We start from the raw sequence: 19,183 nt of genomic DNA on the forward strand, positions 1-19,183 counted from the left end.
CTCCTGACGCTAGGCAGCATAAAACTGAGGTAATATCAGATTGGGTTCAGGATAATGGCTGAGGGATGGCCCCCTAGTGGCGTGCCGAGGTATAAAAACGTTTTTTTGTATTAACCTGATAATCAATTATCTGCCTAGCCTGCTCCTGCAGAGTGCGCCATTACCCATTAGTGAAGGCTAATGCCATCGGGCGGCGACTGTCAGAGGACGTAAGAGAAAAAAGAGATAACTAAAATAAAAAATTTTTTTTTAAAAAAATCGCATTTTCTGGATGGTCACCTGGACTGCTTAAGAAAAATTACAACAAGGAAGGCTGAACTAGAGAGAAAGCAATCATCCAGGTCTACTATAATGGAAAAGGATGTCTGGACAGCCGTGCTACTGTAGAAATCACCTTTATTTCGAAAATCGACAAACAGGGTAAGAACATGAAATAACAGCAGAGGAGTAAAGTCACAGGATTGTGCATGTTTAGTTAAACGGAATATTGAAATACTTGCATGGGGCCCATACAAGTATTTCCTTTAAGATATAACAGCAGGAAGTAAATGCAAGGGATCACTAGGGGGGATCAAACATTTGCAGCAACAATGCACGTTTTCCTCTAACTAGATTAAAGTACATCTTACCATTGTTAAGATTGAAAAGAAAACTTGACATGTATTTATCATAGACCTTCCCTCTTCGATCTGCTTCATCCTGGGAAATCAGCTGGAATAATATAATATTATAGCATTTTAGTCCCTTCAGAGAAAAGAGAATTTTTTTATTTACTGGTAAAATCTTTTTCTTAGAGTACAGCACAGGGCACAGGACTTTAGTCCTAATCATGGGTTATATGCAGCTACTGGACACTGACAAAAAAAATAAAGATGCTGGCACTTTACCCTATAAAGCCCAAGCAAATTTTGATTTTCTAGAAAGCAATATGGAGATCAAAAAGAAAAAATACCTGTATCCAGTACTGTACTTCAAAAAGAGGATTTAACACATAAGTCAAAACTCCTATTTCCTTGATTGTACAGTACAGGACGCAAGACTTTCGTGTTAACTATCGCATGTCCAAACGCAGTCCAATGATCAGAGAGTAAGACTGTAGCTCAAGATCTAGTGGCCAGTGCAACAACTAAGCAGGTGTATCCGGGTACGAGTCCTCACAGATGTGGGAGCACTGTGACTGCACGCAATGGTCGTGTGCCAGAGTCGCAGGATCTAAGGGGTCATCCAGTCTTCTCCAGAGCCACTGGTGGTGTGGATTATGCCCTGCATGGCAGCCCACAGGTTGCGGCTCTCTAGCACACCCGTGTGGGCACAGTGCAGCCAAATAGCACGCTGGAGGGACACGTGGGACATATAGGAGCCTAAGCAGAGAAAGACACACACAGTAACAGGAAACACAGAAAACCACTGACAGAAACCAAAGGGAGTAAACTGCAAAGCCAGAGGGAAACCCCGAGAACAAAGACAGGATCAAACAACATAAAGAATGAGGGAATACTCAGAACAGCAAACACCAGAGGAACAGGAGGGTTCTGGTTTCAGCACGGAGACACGATGCTCGAACAATAAGCCACAGGTGTAATAAAACCTAGGTTCAGGGCAGATTGGCAGGAACCCAAGCAGCTCAAACAGGAGGTAAAACCCAACGCTGGATCACTATACATAGAACTGCGAGAGAGGGTTGGGCAACATGGTAAATAAAATGCTAAGAGGCCCACGTAACAGTGCGGGAAAAAAAGGCTCAAAATGCACAAAGAGCAATTCGAGGCAACTTACACCCAAAACTTTTAACAGAGATGGACTAATGAGAAGGGGTAGCAGCAGCGAGATAAATTCAAGCACTGCATACCACATTCAGACAATGAAGAGAACTCACCAGAGGATGAACAGGAGCAGGACAGAGAGAGGACAGAACAATATCCTGGTTAAGGTGAGGAAAGGGAAAAAAAAAAATCTTTTGATGACCAAGTTCACCTTTTACTAAAAAAAGAATAAATGGTTTCCAGTCTACAGATGCCTCCTTACCTCCACTTTGCTTCTCCCTTTCTCTTAAACCTAATTAAACTTCCATTGATAATTTAAAGTCGTGAGGCATGGTGCACACTTATATTTTTAAATGTTAGAGAATATTAAATTTTCCTATCTTTGCATATGCAGTATATTAATCAACCCCGTCTATCTAGGAAGGGGATGTTTGTGGGAATACTAGCAGGGTTGGATCCCTCAGCTCATTTGATGTCCATTCTCTTTCCCCGCATCTCTCTGTCTAAAGTTTTTTTTTTTTTTTTGAGGATATATCAAGATGCGATAAATAGAAATCACCTTGAACTAAATGATAATTATCTTTGTTATAACTGTATATTGTCTGCCATCACATTAAGGCCCCATGCACACGGGGCGTTTTTAACGCCGCTGTAAGTAGCGTCAGGCGTTTTCTTTTTGCAGACTAAAAACGCACCTCCATGTTATTCTATGGCCTCATGCACACACAGACGTTTTTGAGCTGTAAGTGGCCTTAGGCGTTTTTAAGCTGCAACAAGAACCCACGACCTGCGCGTTCTGAGGACCAGCGTTACAGCTGTAAAAACGTCTGACGCTGCTAAAGGCTGAATAACGTTGCTATAACGTTGCTTAACGTGCGTTAAGCCACGTTATACGTTTTTTTTTTTTCCATTCAAAATCAATGGTTCCCTATGGGAGCCTATTGATTTGAATGGAAGTCGCACCGCAAGTCGGATCAGGATGATCCGACTTGCGGGGCGACTTGCGCTGTGAGAATCTTGAGGGGGAACTCCACGCCAAAATGGGAAAAAACGGCGTGGGGGTCCCCCCCCGGTTCCAAACCAGGCCCTTCGGGTCTGGTATGGAATTTGAGGGTAGCCCCACGCTGAAAAAACGGCATGGGGTCCCCCCCAAAATCCATACCAGACCCTTAGCCGAGCATGCAGCCCGGCAGGCCAGGAAAGGGGAGGGGATGAGCAAGCGGCCCCACCCCCCTGGACCACACCAGGCCTCAACATGGGGGGGTGTTGGTGCTTTGGGGCAGGGGGGGCTCTGCACCCCCCACCCCAAAGCACCTTGCCCACATGTTGATGAGGACAAGGGCCTCATCCCCACAACCCTGGCCGGTGGTTGTGGGGGGTCTACGGGCAGGGGGCTCATCGGAATCTGGAAGTCCCCTTTAACAAGGGGGGCCCCCCAGATCCCGGACCCCCTCCCTATGTGAATGGGTATGGGGTACACTGTACCCCTACCCATTCACCCCATAAAAGGCAGTGTATGTGAATAACGACAGGAGACGTTTTGGAAAGTTTATTTAAAATCTTCTACTCTGCTCTTTTGATCTTCTCCTCTCCGCTCTTCTGCTGTCCAATCTTCTGCTCTTTTGCTGTCCGCTCTTCTGCTCTTTTGCCCTTGGCTTTTCTTCTTCCTCGGTCCTCCTCTGAGGATGTCTCTGGTGATTATGCTGGTCTCCGGTCTCTGCAGCTTAATATATATAGCCATTAGGGGCGTGGCCTCTAGATGACGTCACCGGGAGGCCCCACCCCCTTATGTCACAGACGACGTCATCTGTTACATAAGGGGGCGGGGTCTCCCGATGACGTCACCGAGCGGCCACGCCCCTAATGGCTATATAATAAGCTGCAGAGACCGGCATAATCACCGGGGACAGCGTCGGAGGAGGACCGGAGGAAGAAGAAGAGCCAAGAGCAAAAGAGCAGAAGAGCGGACAGCAAAAGAGCAGAAGATTGGACAGCAGAAGAGCGGAGAGGAGAAGATCAGAAGAGCAGAGTGGAGAAGACCGGAGTGGAGAAGATCGGATGAAGATTTTAAATAAACTTTCCAAAACGTCTCCTGTCGTTATTCACATACACTGCCTTTTATGGGGTGAATGGGTAGGGGTACAGTGTACCCCATACCCATTCACATAGGGAGGGGGTCCAGGATCTGGGGGGCCCCCCTTGTTAAAGGGGGCTTCCAGATTCCGATGAGCCCCCTGCCCGCAGACCCCCACAACCACCGGCCAGGGTTGTGGGGATGAGGCCCTTGTCCTCATCAACATGGGGGCAAGGTGCTTTGGGGTGGGGGGGTGCAGAGCCCCCCCTGCCCCAAAGCACCAACACCCCCCCATGTTGAGGGCATGTGGCCTGGTGTGGTCCAGGGGGGGTGGGGCCGCTCGCTCGTCACCCTCCCCTTTCCTGGCCTGCCGGGCTGCATGCTCGGATAAGGGTCTGGTATGGATTTTGGGGGGGACCCCACGCCGTTTTTTCCCATTCTGGCGTGGAGTTCCCCCTCAAGATTCTCACAGCGCAAGTCGCGCCGCAAGTCATCCTGATCCGACTTGCGGTGCGACTTCCATTCAAATCAATAGGCTCCCATAGGGAACCATTGATTTTGAATGGAGGCAGAAAAAAACGCTGCTAAAAGCGACGTGGCAAAACGTGCAATAACGCAAATGGAAAAAGCTACTGAAAGCACATTTTTACAGCTGCTTTTTACGGCATCATAACTAACTTTGACGCACGTTTTTTTCTAACGCCCTGTGTGCATGGGGCCTTATGTGGATTAGAAATTGAAATACAGAAAACATGGACTTTACTGGCACAGATATAAAACATAACATTTATTTATTGTTGACAAATTAAAATATAAAACAAATAGTGGGCAAACAATTGCCGGCACATAAAAATAATCAAACAAAACTAAAAAGGGAAAAACAAAACAGTACAGAAAAAAAGGTAATTGCAAACTACCACATTGTAAAACGCATATAGATATACATATAGTCTGTGACATTAGTTATATTGTAAATATCACCCAGAGGGAGGCATAAAGATACCACTTCCCATCCTGGGGATTTGTAGATAAGATTGTCACAGATGCCAAAAATTGACAGAGTGTGAGCTAGGCTGACATGTTTCGCAATTCAGCTTCATCTAGAGCTCTGATTCAACACTCTGTATAACAAAACATTGGCTGTTAGCCACTCTTAACAAAAACGGAATTGTAGAGAAACTGATAGAGTTGAGTAATAGATATAAAACACCAACCCATAGAATTAAATAAAGAAATTTGAATGTGCATAAAGATCATGGCACAAAGTGATACATAATAATAGTGTAAAAGATCAAGAACAAATACTTTAAGAGCTCACCTAAGAGACTGTTCAATAACTATTTAGATTAGATTAGGCCTTTGGTAGTCAAGTAAAAGAAAGTCAAATAAGGTAGTTGAGGTCCTACGAACAAATATAGCGAAATTGAACCTAGCCTCTATAAAAAATCACTTAGTGATGTGGTATACTATTTTTATGGACTATTATTATATATAGGCACTATTATTATATATCACTTTGTGCCATGATCTTTACGCACATTCAAATTTCTTTTTTTAATTCTATGGGTTGGTGTTTTATATCTATTACACAACTCTATCAGTTTTAGGCCCATTCACCGTCGTGCTTTTCCTTCAACTCAGTGGATACAGTTTATACAGATATGTGATATTCTTATTTTATATCTGTAGAGGCCATACATAGTCAAACATCTATACCATCTAATCGCAGCTCCAGTTGGACAAGGATCATATTCTCGCTGATACACTAACAATCATATCCTGATTTTACCTTGCTGGCTCTTCCGATCATCCCCCTCGATTTACCTTTTTGTAAGCACCCTTACAGGTATGTTACACTATCATTACTATTCTTAATTCAATTCTCCCCATATCCTTTTTAGGATGTATGGATCCCCATGTTCTCTCCTTGGTGGGGATTTCCTCTTTGCAGGGTTGTCAGCACGCTTGGATCCCTCAGTTAGACTGAACCCTGTCAGCATGGTATTTATTAGCAACTATGTGATTATATTATTGGTTTTGGAGACTGCATTCTAATTTGAACTATCCAAAAAGCTGCTCATCTCATTATCCATTTTTGATAAGAGTGGCTAACGGCCAATGTTTAATTATACAGAGTGTTGAATCAGAGCTCTAGATGAAGCTGAATTGCGAAACATGTCAGCCTAGCTCACACTCCGTCAATTTTTGTCATCTGTGACAATCTTATCTACAGATCCCCAGGAGGGGAAGTGGTATCTTTATGCCTCCCTCTCGGGGATATTTACAATATAACTAATGTCACAGACTATATGTATATCTATATGCGTTTTACAATGTGGTAGTTTGCAATTACCTTTTTTCTGTACTGTTTTGTTTTCCCTTTTTCGTTTTGTTTGATTATTTTTATGTGCCGCCAATTGTTTGCCAACTATTTGTTTTATATTTTGTCAACAATAAATGTTATTCCGATAACATAAACAAAATAAATGTTATGTTTTAGTCCCAGTTCACATTTGTGCGATGCGGGAACGCTGCGAATATGCAGCGTGATCCCGCATCGCATCCGCACCCCTGGCAGTTCAATTAAAAGTTAACGACACCCCGAGTTGCGATCGCATATCGCAGTGCGATCTGCAAGTTCGCACAGAATTGGATCGCACTAGTGTGAACCACTATGCGATCCGATTCTGCTGCGGATAAAAAAAAAAAGGGTCAGGTGCGTGTTTAGTGCGGATGCAGTGCGAATTCAGCCATACAAAATGTATGGCTAAAATTTGCACCGCACATAAGATCGCATATAATTTAGGAGCAGTGCACTCCGAATTTCATGCGATCTCTGATCGCACTAATGTGAACCGGGGCTTATATCTGTGCCAGTAAAGTCCATGTTTTCCGTATTTCAATTTCTATTTTAGATGTTAGGATGTGGCACATTTATATGGTCGAGAAGATGCACCCAGCTGGCCACAATCTGGTGGTGCTTTTTAACAAATTTAAAAAGCATTCATACCCCTTGAAATTTTCCACATTTTGTCATGTTACAGCCAAAAACATAAATGTATTTTATTGGGATTTTATGTGATAGACCAACACAAATTGGCACATAATTGTGAAGTGAAAGGAAATGATAAATGGTTTTCAACATTTTTTACAAATATATGTGGCGTGCATTTGTATTCAGCTCTGATATCCCAAACTAAAATCTAGTGGAACCAATTGCCTTCAGAAGTCACCTTATTAGTAAAAAGGAGTCTACCTGTGTGTAACTTATTCTCATTATAAATATAGCTGTTCTGTGAAGCCCTCAGAGGTTTGTTAGAGAACCTTAGTGGGGGAAAAAAAAAGCATCATGAAGGCCAAGGAACACACCAGACAGGTCAGGGATAAAGTTGTGGAGAAGTTTAAAGCAGGGTTAGGTTCTAAAAAAAACATCCTAAGCTTTGAACATCTCATGGAGCACGGTTCAATCCATCATCCGAAAATGGAAAGGGTATGGCACAACTGTAAACCTACCAAGACATGGCTGTCCACCTAAATTGACAGGCTGGGTCAGGAGCAGAGAAGCAGCCAAGAGGCCCATGGTAACTCTGGAGGAGCTACAGAGATCCACAGCTCAGATGGGAGAATCTGTTCACAGGAAAACTATTAGTCGTCCAAATTTGGCCTTTATGGAAGAGTGACAAGAAGAAAGCCATTGTTAAAAGAGAGCCCCATTTTCAGTTTGCGAGAAGCCTTGTGGGGGACACAGCAAACATGTGGAAGAAGGAGCTCTGCTCAGATGAGACCAAAATTGAATTTTTGGCCTATAAGAAAAACACTATGTGTGGAAGAAAACTAACACTGCACATCACCCTGAAGACACCATCACCATGTTGTGGGGATGCTTTTCTTCAGCAGGGACAGGGAAGCTGGTCAGAGTTGACAGGGAAGATGGATGGAGCCAAATACAGGGCAATATTAGAAAAAAAGTTTGCAAAAGATTTGGGCAAAGGTTCACCTTCCAGCAGGACAACAACCCAAAACATACAACCAGAAATTAAAGGAATGGTTTAGATCAAAGCATATTCGTGTGTTTGCGTGTTTGAATAGCCCAGTCAAAGTCCAGACCTAAATCCAACTGAGAATCTGTGGCAAGACTTGAAAATTGCTGTGTACAAAATGGTCTCCATCCACTCTGACAGAGTTTGAGCTATGTTGCAAGGAAGAATGGGCAAAAATTTTACTCTAGATGTGCAAAGCTGTTAGAGACATATCCCAAAAAAATTGCAGCTGTAATTGCAGCGAAAGGTGATTCTACAAAGTATTGGGGCTGAATACAAATGCACACCACACTTTTCAGATATTTATTTGTAAAAAATGTTGAAAACCATTTATCATTTTCTTTCCACTTCACAATTATGTGCCACTTTCGGTTGGTCTGTCACATAAAATCCCAATAAAATACATTTATGTTTTTCGTTGTACCATGACAAAATGTGGAAAATTTCAAGGGGGTATGAATACTTTTTTCAAGGCACTGTATACTATATCTAGTTCTACCCTGTTTGGGGTCATTGGTATTCTTTTGCCATTGTTACAGTGGGGATCAAAAGTTTGGGCACTCCAGGTAGTAAAAATTTGTATTAATGTGCATAAAGGAAGCCAAGGAAAGATGGAAAAATCTCCAAAGGGCATCAAATTACAGAGTAGACATTCTTATAATATGTCAACAAAAGTTAGATTTTATTTCCATCATTGACACTTTCAAAATTACAGAAAACAAAAAAATGGTGTCTGCAAAAGTTTGGGCACCCTGCAGAATTTATAGCATACACTGCCCCCTTTGTGAGGCTGAGACCTGCCAGTGTCATGGATTGTTCTCAATCATCATCTGGGAAGACCAGGTGATGTCATTCTCAAAGGTTTTAAATGCCCAGACTCATCTGACCTTGCCCCAACAATCAGCACCATGGGATCTTCTAAGCAGTTGTCTAGAAAACTGAAAATGAAAATAGTTGACGCTCACAAAGCTGGAGAAGGCTATAAGAAGATAGCAAAGCATTTTCAGATGTCAATATCCTCTGTTCAGAATGTAATTAAGAAATGGCAGTCATCAGGAACAGTGGAAGTTAAAGCAAGATCTGGAAGACCAAGAAAAATATCAGACAGAACAGCTCGCAGGATTGTGAGAAAAACAATTCAAAACCCACGTTTGACTGCACGATCCCTCCAGAAAGATCTGGCAGACACTGGAGTTGTGGTACACTATTCCACTATAAAGAGATACTTGTACAAATATGGTCTTCATGGAAGAGTCATCAGAAGAAAACCTCTTCTACGTCCTCACCACAAAAATCAGCGTTTGAACTTTGCAAATGAACATATAGACAAGCCTGATGCATTTTGGAAGTTCTGTGGACCGATGAGGTTAAAATTTAACTTTTTAGCCGGAATGAGCAAAGGTACGTTTGGAGAAGAAGGGGCACAGAATTTAATGTAAAGAACCTCTGTCCAACTGTTAAGCATGGGGGTCGATCAATCATGCTTTGGGGTTGTATTGCAGCCAGTGGCACAGGGAACATCTCACGAGTAGAAGGAAAAATGGATTCAATAACATTTCAGCAAATTTTGGATGGTAACTTGATGCCATCTGTGAAAAAGCTTAAGTTAAAGAGAGGATGGCTTCTACAAATGGATAATGATCCTAAACACACCTCGAAATCCACGGGGGATTACATCAAGAGGCGTAAACTGAAGGTTTTGCCATGGCCTTCACAATCTCAACATAATTGAAAATCTATGGATAGACCTTAAAAGAGCAGTGCGTGACAGACAGCCCAGAAATCTCAAAGAACTGGAAGACTTTTGTAAGGAAGAATGGGCAAAGATACCTCAAACAAGAATTGAAAGACTCTTGGCTGGCTACAAAAAGTGTTTACAAGCTGTGATACTTGCCAAAGGGGGCAATACAAGATATTAACTGCAGGGTGCCCAAACTTTTGCAGACACCATTTTTTTGTTTTCTGTTATTTTGAAAGTGTAAATGATGGAAATAAAATCTAACTTTTGTTGACATATAAGAATGTCTAATCTGTAATTTGATGCCTTTTGGAGATTTTTCCATCTTTCCTTGGCTTCTTTATGCACAATAATACAAATTTTTACCTGGGGTGCCCATTCTTTCGATCCCCACTGTATATATATCTGTATATTTTCTTGAAAACCTAATACAAACAAATGCAATAGAAAAAAATAATAAATGCAAATTATTTTGCAGGTTAAAAAAAATGTGCATTTATTTTATTATAAAACAGGAGGCTGCAAAGTATTGCACCTTCGATCACAGGGAAGGTGGGGTCGGGGGAAGAGAGGGCAGGAGCTGGAACATGTTACATGTTCCACCCTAAATACAGGTGGAACATGCAATTTGTTCCAAATGTGAACTTCACCTAGTATGGCCAAAACTTTGTTAATCATGCTTCTCATATGGGTCACAGGAGTGACCAAAAATTAATTGACAGCAGGTTAAAGCCCACTGTCCACTGGCATCACAGAGCTGCTTTAGGCTCTGGAAGGACCCTGACAATGTTGGGATCCACCCAGATGCCTGATAGCTTTCAATGTATGGTTGAGAGCTTAAGACAGCCTTTCCCACCCCCTCCTCAGCCCAGTGCCTCAGTGAGCGCTGGAGGGCTGAGCAGAGAGCAGTGACTGCCAGAAAAGGATAAGCGGGGAACAGCTGCAGCATCAGACCAATGCTGCTGCAGGGAGATGAGTTTGTATGTTTGTTTTTTGCTAAGTCTACATTTCTTCCTTAAAGAACAAGAAAGTGTCTTACAATTCAGAACTCATCATGTAAAAATGTAAGAAAATCCACTTACCTGTGATTTGTGACACATTAACTTTTTCTCTGATGGTTTATGAAAGCCACTATCATGGCCCATATCCATTCTGGAAGCCCCTTTTTGCCATTAACCCAGGGAAGAGAAACTGCATCAGAGCAGTGTGAATACCTGACAATCTAATGGAGACAGAGACGGAAATCCCCGCTCATGGCCACCGATACGACGCTTGGACTACACGGTCAGAAAAACCTAGAATCGGTTGTAGGATAAGGACTTCAAAGGACTCAGGATGGTCCTAAGCCGCCAACATAAATGACTCCACTTATCAACTCATCCAAAGGGATAGGGTACACTTCCACATTGGTCTCTGCTAAACAAATGTGAGACTGCACCAACAGAGTGGACTCACGACCCAGCTGCAAAGCAGGAAAGAAAGGTAACGGAGTGAGACTAGAATGTTCATGGAACAACTGCAGAGCAGGAAATGTTAAAGGCTGACTGCGACTAGGACACCCTAGGCCAGGGATGCCCAAACTTTTAAAGAACGAGGTCCGCTTTAGCGACTTGGTAACTGGTCACGGGCCACAATTAGCGGAGCGGGCAGATGAAAGGTCTGTGTCCACTCCGCATATGCAGAGCAGACACGGAAACAGCCCGCTCCACTCTATGAGCCCTCCAATCCACCTAGACAAAAAGGGACGGATCCCCTACTGTTTTCTTAAGTGGATCGGATTGGAGATAGATGGGTTTAAAAGGACACAAATCCCTTTACATCTGCCGCTCTATAAAGGTGAATGGAGGGTCCGACTGGGTCCACCTGAAAAACGAACAGACGGACCTGTTTTGGCTGATCGTGTGAAAGGGGCCTAAGGCTGCGTTCACACTGATGCGCTGCGGTTTACCTGCACCGTTTCAGCACAGTGCACCTGTTGCTTTCCTGCAGGTTACTTTGCCATAGAATTCTATTATTCTGCAGGTGTGGTGCACTTTCTGAAAGCACACCAAAGCTCCTGCATTCAGGAGTTTTGGTGCGCTTTTAGAAAGCACACCAAACCTTCAGGTAATAACAGAAGTCTATACCTGAGTGCAGGTAACCCACAGGTGCACTGCACAGCATCTGTGGATCAGGTGTTTGATTTTAATTAAAAACGTCCAGACCTCAATCTTCATTTATTTAGCAGGATTCCAGCAGGCATCGCTAGCTGCTGCTGTCCCCCAGTCGGGTATGGCTGGCAGCTGCTGCTGTCCCCCAGAAGGGTATGGCTGGCGGCGGCTGCTGCTGCCCTCCAGGCGGGTATAGCTGGCGGCAGCTGCTGCTGTCCCCTAGGCAGGTATGGCTGGTGGCTGCTGCTGTCCCCCATGCAGGTATGGCTGGCGATTGTGGCTGTGCCCCCGGGCAGGTATGGCTAGTGGCTGCTGCTGGCTGTCCCACTGCTGGTGGGTACTGTACTACTGGGCAGGTACTGCTGGTGGGTTCTGTACTTCTGGCAGGTACTGCTGGTGGGTACTGTACTGCCGGCGGGTATTCCTGGTGGTTGCTGTCTCAGAAGGCTGAGTGCATTTGGTATCACTCTGCCTGTGACAGGAGCCGGCGCTATATAGGAAGCACCAGCTCTGCTCTCAGCTGCATGCTTCCTCTAGCGCCATCTCCATTCACACTGATGCTCAGGAATGGTGGGTTGGGAAACCCGCAGACTGGGTTTGCTGACCCGCCATCCCAGAGCAGGGGGTGGCAGACCACATCAGAGGATTCATGTGGCCAGCGGTTATGCACCCCTGCCCTAGGCTGCCACCCCAACAGTATGCAAATGACTCAGCACCCATAAGCAATACTTACAGACCGACTGCAGGGCACTACAGGAAACCCCCTCACTGTCAGGATTCACAGATCAGCGCTCCTGGCATTAGCTGCAATCGCTGATCGAGCAGCTTTTATCTAACAGGGTGAACAGAAGTCTATCGGTAGAGCAGTAGAGGTTAATGGCTGTGCGTGACTAGGTCCCCATAGACAGCTTTATAAACAGTATACAGTAAGATATTTATAATCAGTGTTACTCACAATCCACGGCAGCAGAGACAGGTTCAACTACAGACTGGCCCCACATACAGTTTTTCAAGGATCATTGGAGGAGGTAACAGATCTGGAATGCTGCTGATTCAGAAGAGGCACAGTGGCTACGGAGTACCAAGGAATTTTGTTAAAAATAATTTTTGAGAAAAAAACCTTTGCATGTGAGAAGTAAGCTTCTCTCAGTAGAACATGGGATAAGAACACTAGCAAAAAAAAATGAGGCTTACTGGGTTAGGAGGGATTATATTGTAGATGTCTCTGCAGATTTATTTTTTGCCATTGTCCAATCACCTGAAGGTAGCCCCATATAACACATGGTTAAGACTAAAGTCCTCCCCCGCCACATCTTGTTGTTTCATTATATGTTTTGTACATGCATATTCATGTCCTATGTTTTGTTAAACTTGAAAATTTTCAATAAAAAAAAAAGACTAAAGTCCTGTGCCCTATTGATTCAGGGTATCTTTAGAAAACGTACAGCTCTTTTAGAGACACAAAATAAATCTAGTCGGTTGCAACAATTTCAGTTTTAATTTGGTCCCTGGTGTCAGGGATGTGGCATCCCCAGAGGATTTGTCTACAGCACAATTTCAGAAGTCAAATCCTGTTATGGAGTGTATTAAGATTCATAAAAGAGACTTTATACATTAACATTAAACACAGCACAATGACAAAACACATTTGGATTAAAGGAAACCTGATATAAGAGATATAAGAGAAATATAGAAGAAAAATAGAGGCTGTCGTTTCTGACTTCTAGATTCAGCATAAATGCCAGATGACAAAAAAAACGGTCAGCAATGGCAGCCCCCATACTTCCGCAATGACTGGTGTGCTTTTAAGAGTGTGTTAGGGCGGAAACAAAAACAACCCCATGCAGCCATAACTTTATGACCACTGACCGGTTAATCCAATAACACTGAAATGTGTTGAAAGCAGAAAAAATAAACATTGCGGTTTGTTGTGTATGGGGCTGCATAGATTGTTCAGGGTGCCCACGCTGACCTTTGTTAACATCTAAAAGTGCCTACAATGAGCACATGCACATCAGAACTTGACCACAGAGCAATGGAAGAAGGTGGCCTGGTCCAATCAATCATTTTTACATCATTGAACAAAAAGACTGAGATAATACAAATGCACAAAAGAACCAAATATTATCGCAATCACCCCGCGCTTATAAAGAGAGAAACAATATATCAGAACATAAAATACATCGGTAGCTGCTGCCTAATATAGCAATAAATAAAATGTGTCAATCCCTTCTGAAGTCCATGAAAAAGAAAAGTCCAACACATAAGCAGCACTGAAAGGAGTGTGACCCCTTAATGCATATGTGAAACCATGAGCACTTAGTTGGCGAGAGGGTCAAAAAGAGTTTAGATACAGTGTATACTTCCACCACACCACGTGACCCCCCCCAGGGTAATGCTCACTCACCAAAAATATACGTAAAGAGAGCCTTGATAATTCCCTATATCATCAACCGGATCCAGAATGACAAATCCAGATTCCTTGGACATCAAGATCTCCCCAATCAGGATGGCAAGGGATGCACCGGTTCCATATACCAGATAATCATTAAAGAGTAATGGAAAAGAACATAGAGGGCTCATAGGGCAGTATTGCAACACAAGTTTTATGAGCCCTCTATGTTCTTTTCCATTACTCTTTAATGATTATCTGGTATATGGAACCGATGCATCCCTTGCCATCCTGATTGGGGAGATCTTGATGTCCAAGGAATCTGGATTTGTCATTCTGGATCCGGTTGATGATATAGCGAATTATCAAGGCTCTCTTTACGTATATTTTTGGTGAGTGGGGGGTCACGTGGTGTGGTGGAAGTATACACTGTAGCTACACTCTTTTTGACCCTCTCACCAACAAAGTGCTCATGGTTTCACCTATGCATTAAGGGGTCACACTCCTTTCAGCGCTGCTTATGTGTTGGACTTTTCTTTTTCATGGACTTCAGAAAGGATTGACACATTTTATTTATTCATTTTTACATCATGTGGATGTGTGTGTCGCTTACCTAGGAAAGGGTTGGCACCAGGATGCAGTCTAGGAAGAAGGCAAGCTACCAGAGGCAGTGTGATGCTTTGGGCAATATTCTGCTGGGAAACATTGGGTCCTGCCTCTCATGTGGATGTTACTTTGACATGTACCACCTACCTAAACATTGTTGGTGATGAAGTATACCCCTTCATGGAAGCGGTATTCCCTGATGGTAGTTGCCTCTTTCAGCAGGATAATGATACACCCTGTCACACTGCAAAAATGAATCAAGAATTGTTTGAGGAACACAAAACAAGTTTGAAGTGTTGACTTGCTCTCCAAGTTCTCTAAATCTCAATCCATTGAGCATCTGCAGGATGTGCTGGAAAAACAAGTCCTAAGGAAGCCAAAATTCGTAACCAACAGGACTTACAACACTGTGATGTCCCGGAGCTCTCTGATGGCTACTGACATCTTTAGCTCGGCAGCTTCCGAGTATCGATCCTGGGCCATTTAAATTGGCCGGGTCGAGATGACATCGCTCTTGCACATGTGTGGGAGTTCAGTCACCTCGGCATTGCCAAAATTCTACGCTGCATGCGCAGCTCAGTGTACAGGGCAGAGAGTCATGTAAGCAGCTTTAATGCAAAAGAGACATAGTAAGGCTTTTCTGCATTAAAAATCCTGTATGCCCCCATTTTTTTTAAATTAAAGTTCCAGTTTAAAGGATCTGCTACTGACGTCTTGGTGTCTGATACCACAGCATACCTTCAGAGATCTAGTCGTGTCCATGCCTCAACAGGCCAGGACTGTTTTAGGGGCCTACTCAATATTAGGTGGGTAATAATAAAGTTATGTCTGATCAGGGTATAAAGTACATCTCTCCAGTACATACACATTTTCACATATTTTATCCCTTTAAAAAAGCTGCATGTACAGAAAAATACCTTTTGATGTGCCAGAAATTCCTCCTATTTGGGCTGATGACAGCGCCATTACTGTAATGAAGTTCCAAGCAGTGTTGTCAGCCCTGCCTGCTACACTACTGAACTCTGCCTTACCCATCTCTGTCCCATGCCACATGGCTAGATTGTAAAGTTAAAAAAAAAAAAAAATCAATGATGTTGCCATGCATGCCAAGAGCTTATCCACACACTCGGGTTGATTTACTAAAACTGGAGAGTGCAAGATCTAGTGCAGCTATCCATAGAAAGCAATCAGCTTCCAGGTTTTTGAATTGAACAAGCTAAAGTTAGAAGCTGAATAGCTACCATGTAAAGTGCACCAGATTTTGCCCTCTCCAGTTTTAGTAAGCCCACTTTCTGTCTGTAGGGAAAAGACACTTTAGAGATGTAGTTGAGGGTTGTACCTCAACTTTGAACTTTGTCCCAGTAGCTGTCCCGGCAAAATATTCAAAGTGAGTGAAAATGAACTACTTACCTCACCACAGTACTCAGAAATGAATTCATTCTTCTGAACGGACTCTTTGATAAAGGTACCCCAGCCAGCTACATCAGAGGGTGCCAACAGCAAGTGCTAGAAGAAGAAAATACATTTAGTAATGTAAATAATGAACATTGCACTCAATAAAGAAAATAAATAAAGCCTCCTGAGATGTGTCCCTTGTGTTCTCGTTTGGCAGAAATCTTCACTACCATTTTTAATAACCCTGTACCTGTGTTCATTAACCACTTCAGCTCCGGAAGGTTTTACCCCCTTAATGACCAGGCCAATTTTTGCGATTCGGCACTGCGTTACTTTAACAGAAAATTGCGCGGTCGTGCGACGCTGTACCCATATAAAATTGATGTCCTTTTTGTCCCCACAAATACAGCTTTCTTTTGGTGGTATTTGAGGTTTTTAGATTTTGCGCTATAAACAAAAAAAGAGCGACAATTTTGAAAAAAAACACCATATTTTTTACTTTCTGCTATAAAACATTCCCAATAAAAAAATCTAATTTTTTTTTTATTAGTTTAGGCCAATTTGTATATATATACATATATTTTTGGTAAAAATAAAAAACCCAAAAAGTGTATTTTAATTGGTTTGCGCAAAAGTTATAGCGTTTACAAACTACGGGATAGATTTTTGGACTTAATATTTTTTTTTGTTTTTATTAGTAATGGTGGCGATCAGCGATTCTTAGCGGGACTGCGACATTGCGGCAGACAGATCGGACCCCTAACTGACATTTTTTACACTTTTTGGGGACCAGTGACACTAATACAGTAATCAGTGCTAAATATTATGCACTGTTACTGTATAAATGACACTGACAAGGAAGGGGTTAACACTGGGGGTGATCAAAGGGATAATGTATGCCTAACTGTGCTTAGTCACTGTGGAGGGGGGGGGGGGAGAGAAGGTTCTGTGACAGGCACAGAGACATCGGGGGTTTCTCTTGATCTCTCTCAGCCTGTAAGACAGGTCCTCCTCCCGCGGCCCACCTAAACAAAGACACACAGAGACCACGTGCACAAAATCATGTGATTTTGCGCAGCCGATCCGCCCTGCCACAGTATATTTGCATGGGGCGTTTGGCAAGGGGTTAAGAAACACATCTAAAAGATTTTGAGTTTATCTACGCTCCCCACTGACACCACCAGCTGTGGCTGTGGAAGTGAGCTCCATATCCTTACCACTCTGACCGTAAATAACCTCTTACACAGTTTAAGAATAAACTACTTCTCGTCCAACTTCATTGTGTAGCCATGTGTCTTCTTTGGAGACCTAAGATTTCGTAGTTTTCTTCCAATTATAAAGTTATTCAAAGATCTGTATATTGCGACCTTATCCCCTCTTAAAGGATAAGATCACCTTTGGGAACATGTTACATGTCTCACCTGTTTTTAGGGTGGAACATGTAACATGTTTTCATTGCTGCAGCCACTCCCCGACCCACCTCCCCTAGTGATCCCATAGGGGATCTTCTCCCTGAACTAGTCGTCACAATTAAGAAAAAAAAAAAAAATGCAGCCATGCATAGCTCCGCCCACCCGGCCACGTCATTCATTCACAGAGGGGAGAACTACAAACCGCCAGCCTCTGCGGCTTGTATTTCTCAATTAAAGCCCGAGTGCCCGCTTTCAAAAATTAAGCAATGATATCCCTAAAATGAGGAAAAGATTAATTTGTATGATATATGATACTAGCAGCCAGAATAGCCATTATGCGGTGCTGAAACCAACCAATAGTCACACTTGACTATCTCACATAAAAATTAAACTGGATCATGATAAATTTGAATAATCAATTATCAATTACATTAGTCAATTAAGCCCCATACTGGCCTTATCCGGGTTCCTTCTGTGCCCTGGGGGTGAGCGTTGTGACCCTGATATCCCTTTTACGAATAAGTTTGTTATAGAGAATTATGATGGCATTATGATGTGCACACATTTGTAATATACATACAGTAAGTATGTTCAAATTCAAATAGATTGTTTTGAGCTCTTGAAGAAGCAACAGGTCACAAAACATGTAGAGCGGAACATATGAAATCGATTAACAACAAGCGAAAACCCTTCTCTGGAGGATACAAGAAAACCTTGGTGTACTATTCACCAATTGTATCATTTCATGTATGCAATAGGTTGCTCAAGAGTGGTGAACTAGCTTGTCTGCCATTCTTACAATGTTTTACCTGAAAAAAATGCTTTTTATTTCTGTTATACACTATACAGTCAGGTCCATAAATATTGGGACATCGACACAATTCTAATCTTGTTGGCTCTATAATGGATTTGAAATGAAACAAACAAGATGTGCTTTAACTGCAGACTTTTAGCTTTAATTTGAGGGTATTTACATCCAAATCAGGTGAAAGGTGTAGGAATTACAACAGTTTGTATATGTGCCTCACACTTTTTAAGGGACCAAAAGTAATGGATTAACAAACCTAAATCAAACTTTCACTTTTTAATACTTGGTTGTAAATCATATTAAAGCATTAAAGCATATCTTGTTTGTTTCAAATCCATTGTGGAGGTGTATAGAGCCAAAAAGATTAGAATTGTGTCGATGTCCCAATATTTATTAACTTGACTGTATATCAATGTTTTAACGCAGATCAAAATTTATATTTTTTATATATACATGGCTAAAAAGTCCATTATTCTCTCAAATCCCTGGATCATGATCAATGATAAGCTAACACTTACTCTCCATAATAATCAAACTAAGTTTGATAAAACCTGGTAGCTGTGAATATAAAGGGGTTGATTTACTAAAGGCAAATAGACTGAAGCTCTAAGCCATAGAGATCCTGCAATTATGGACCAGTTGGTGATGTTGGTCGAGAGATATACAGTGGTGGAGGACCTGCTCGGGCCTGCCAAACGTCGGGAACCCACCCCAAGGGCAGCGAGGCTAGCTGTGGCACCTAGGAGGAAAGCCCTGCCAGACGCTGATAACCTCCCTCATCTTCCAAGACTGGTGAACATACAGT

At 42.7% G+C, this 19,183-nt stretch overlaps 1 protein-coding gene across 1 annotated transcript in view; it reads right to left on the reverse strand.

The window, feature by feature from the left end:
• Positions 1-19,183, reverse strand: part of EZH1 (enhancer of zeste 1 polycomb repressive complex 2 subunit) — a 212,296-nt gene that overhangs the window by 13,605 nt on the left and 179,508 nt on the right. The window contains exons 18-19 of the mRNA XM_082271240.1: positions 16,174-16,269; positions 630-711 (exon numbers count right to left, since the gene is read on the reverse strand). Coding sequence (XP_082127366.1) covers positions 630-711; positions 16,174-16,269 — 178 coding nt within the window. The remainder of the gene's footprint in view (positions 1-629; positions 712-16,173; positions 16,270-19,183) is intronic.

Source organism: Pelophylax lessonae, assembly GCF_965119305.1.
Source record: "Pelophylax lessonae genome assembly, chromosome: 11".
NCBI classification, from domain to species: Eukaryota; Metazoa; Chordata; class Amphibia; order Anura; family Ranidae; genus Pelophylax; species Pelophylax lessonae.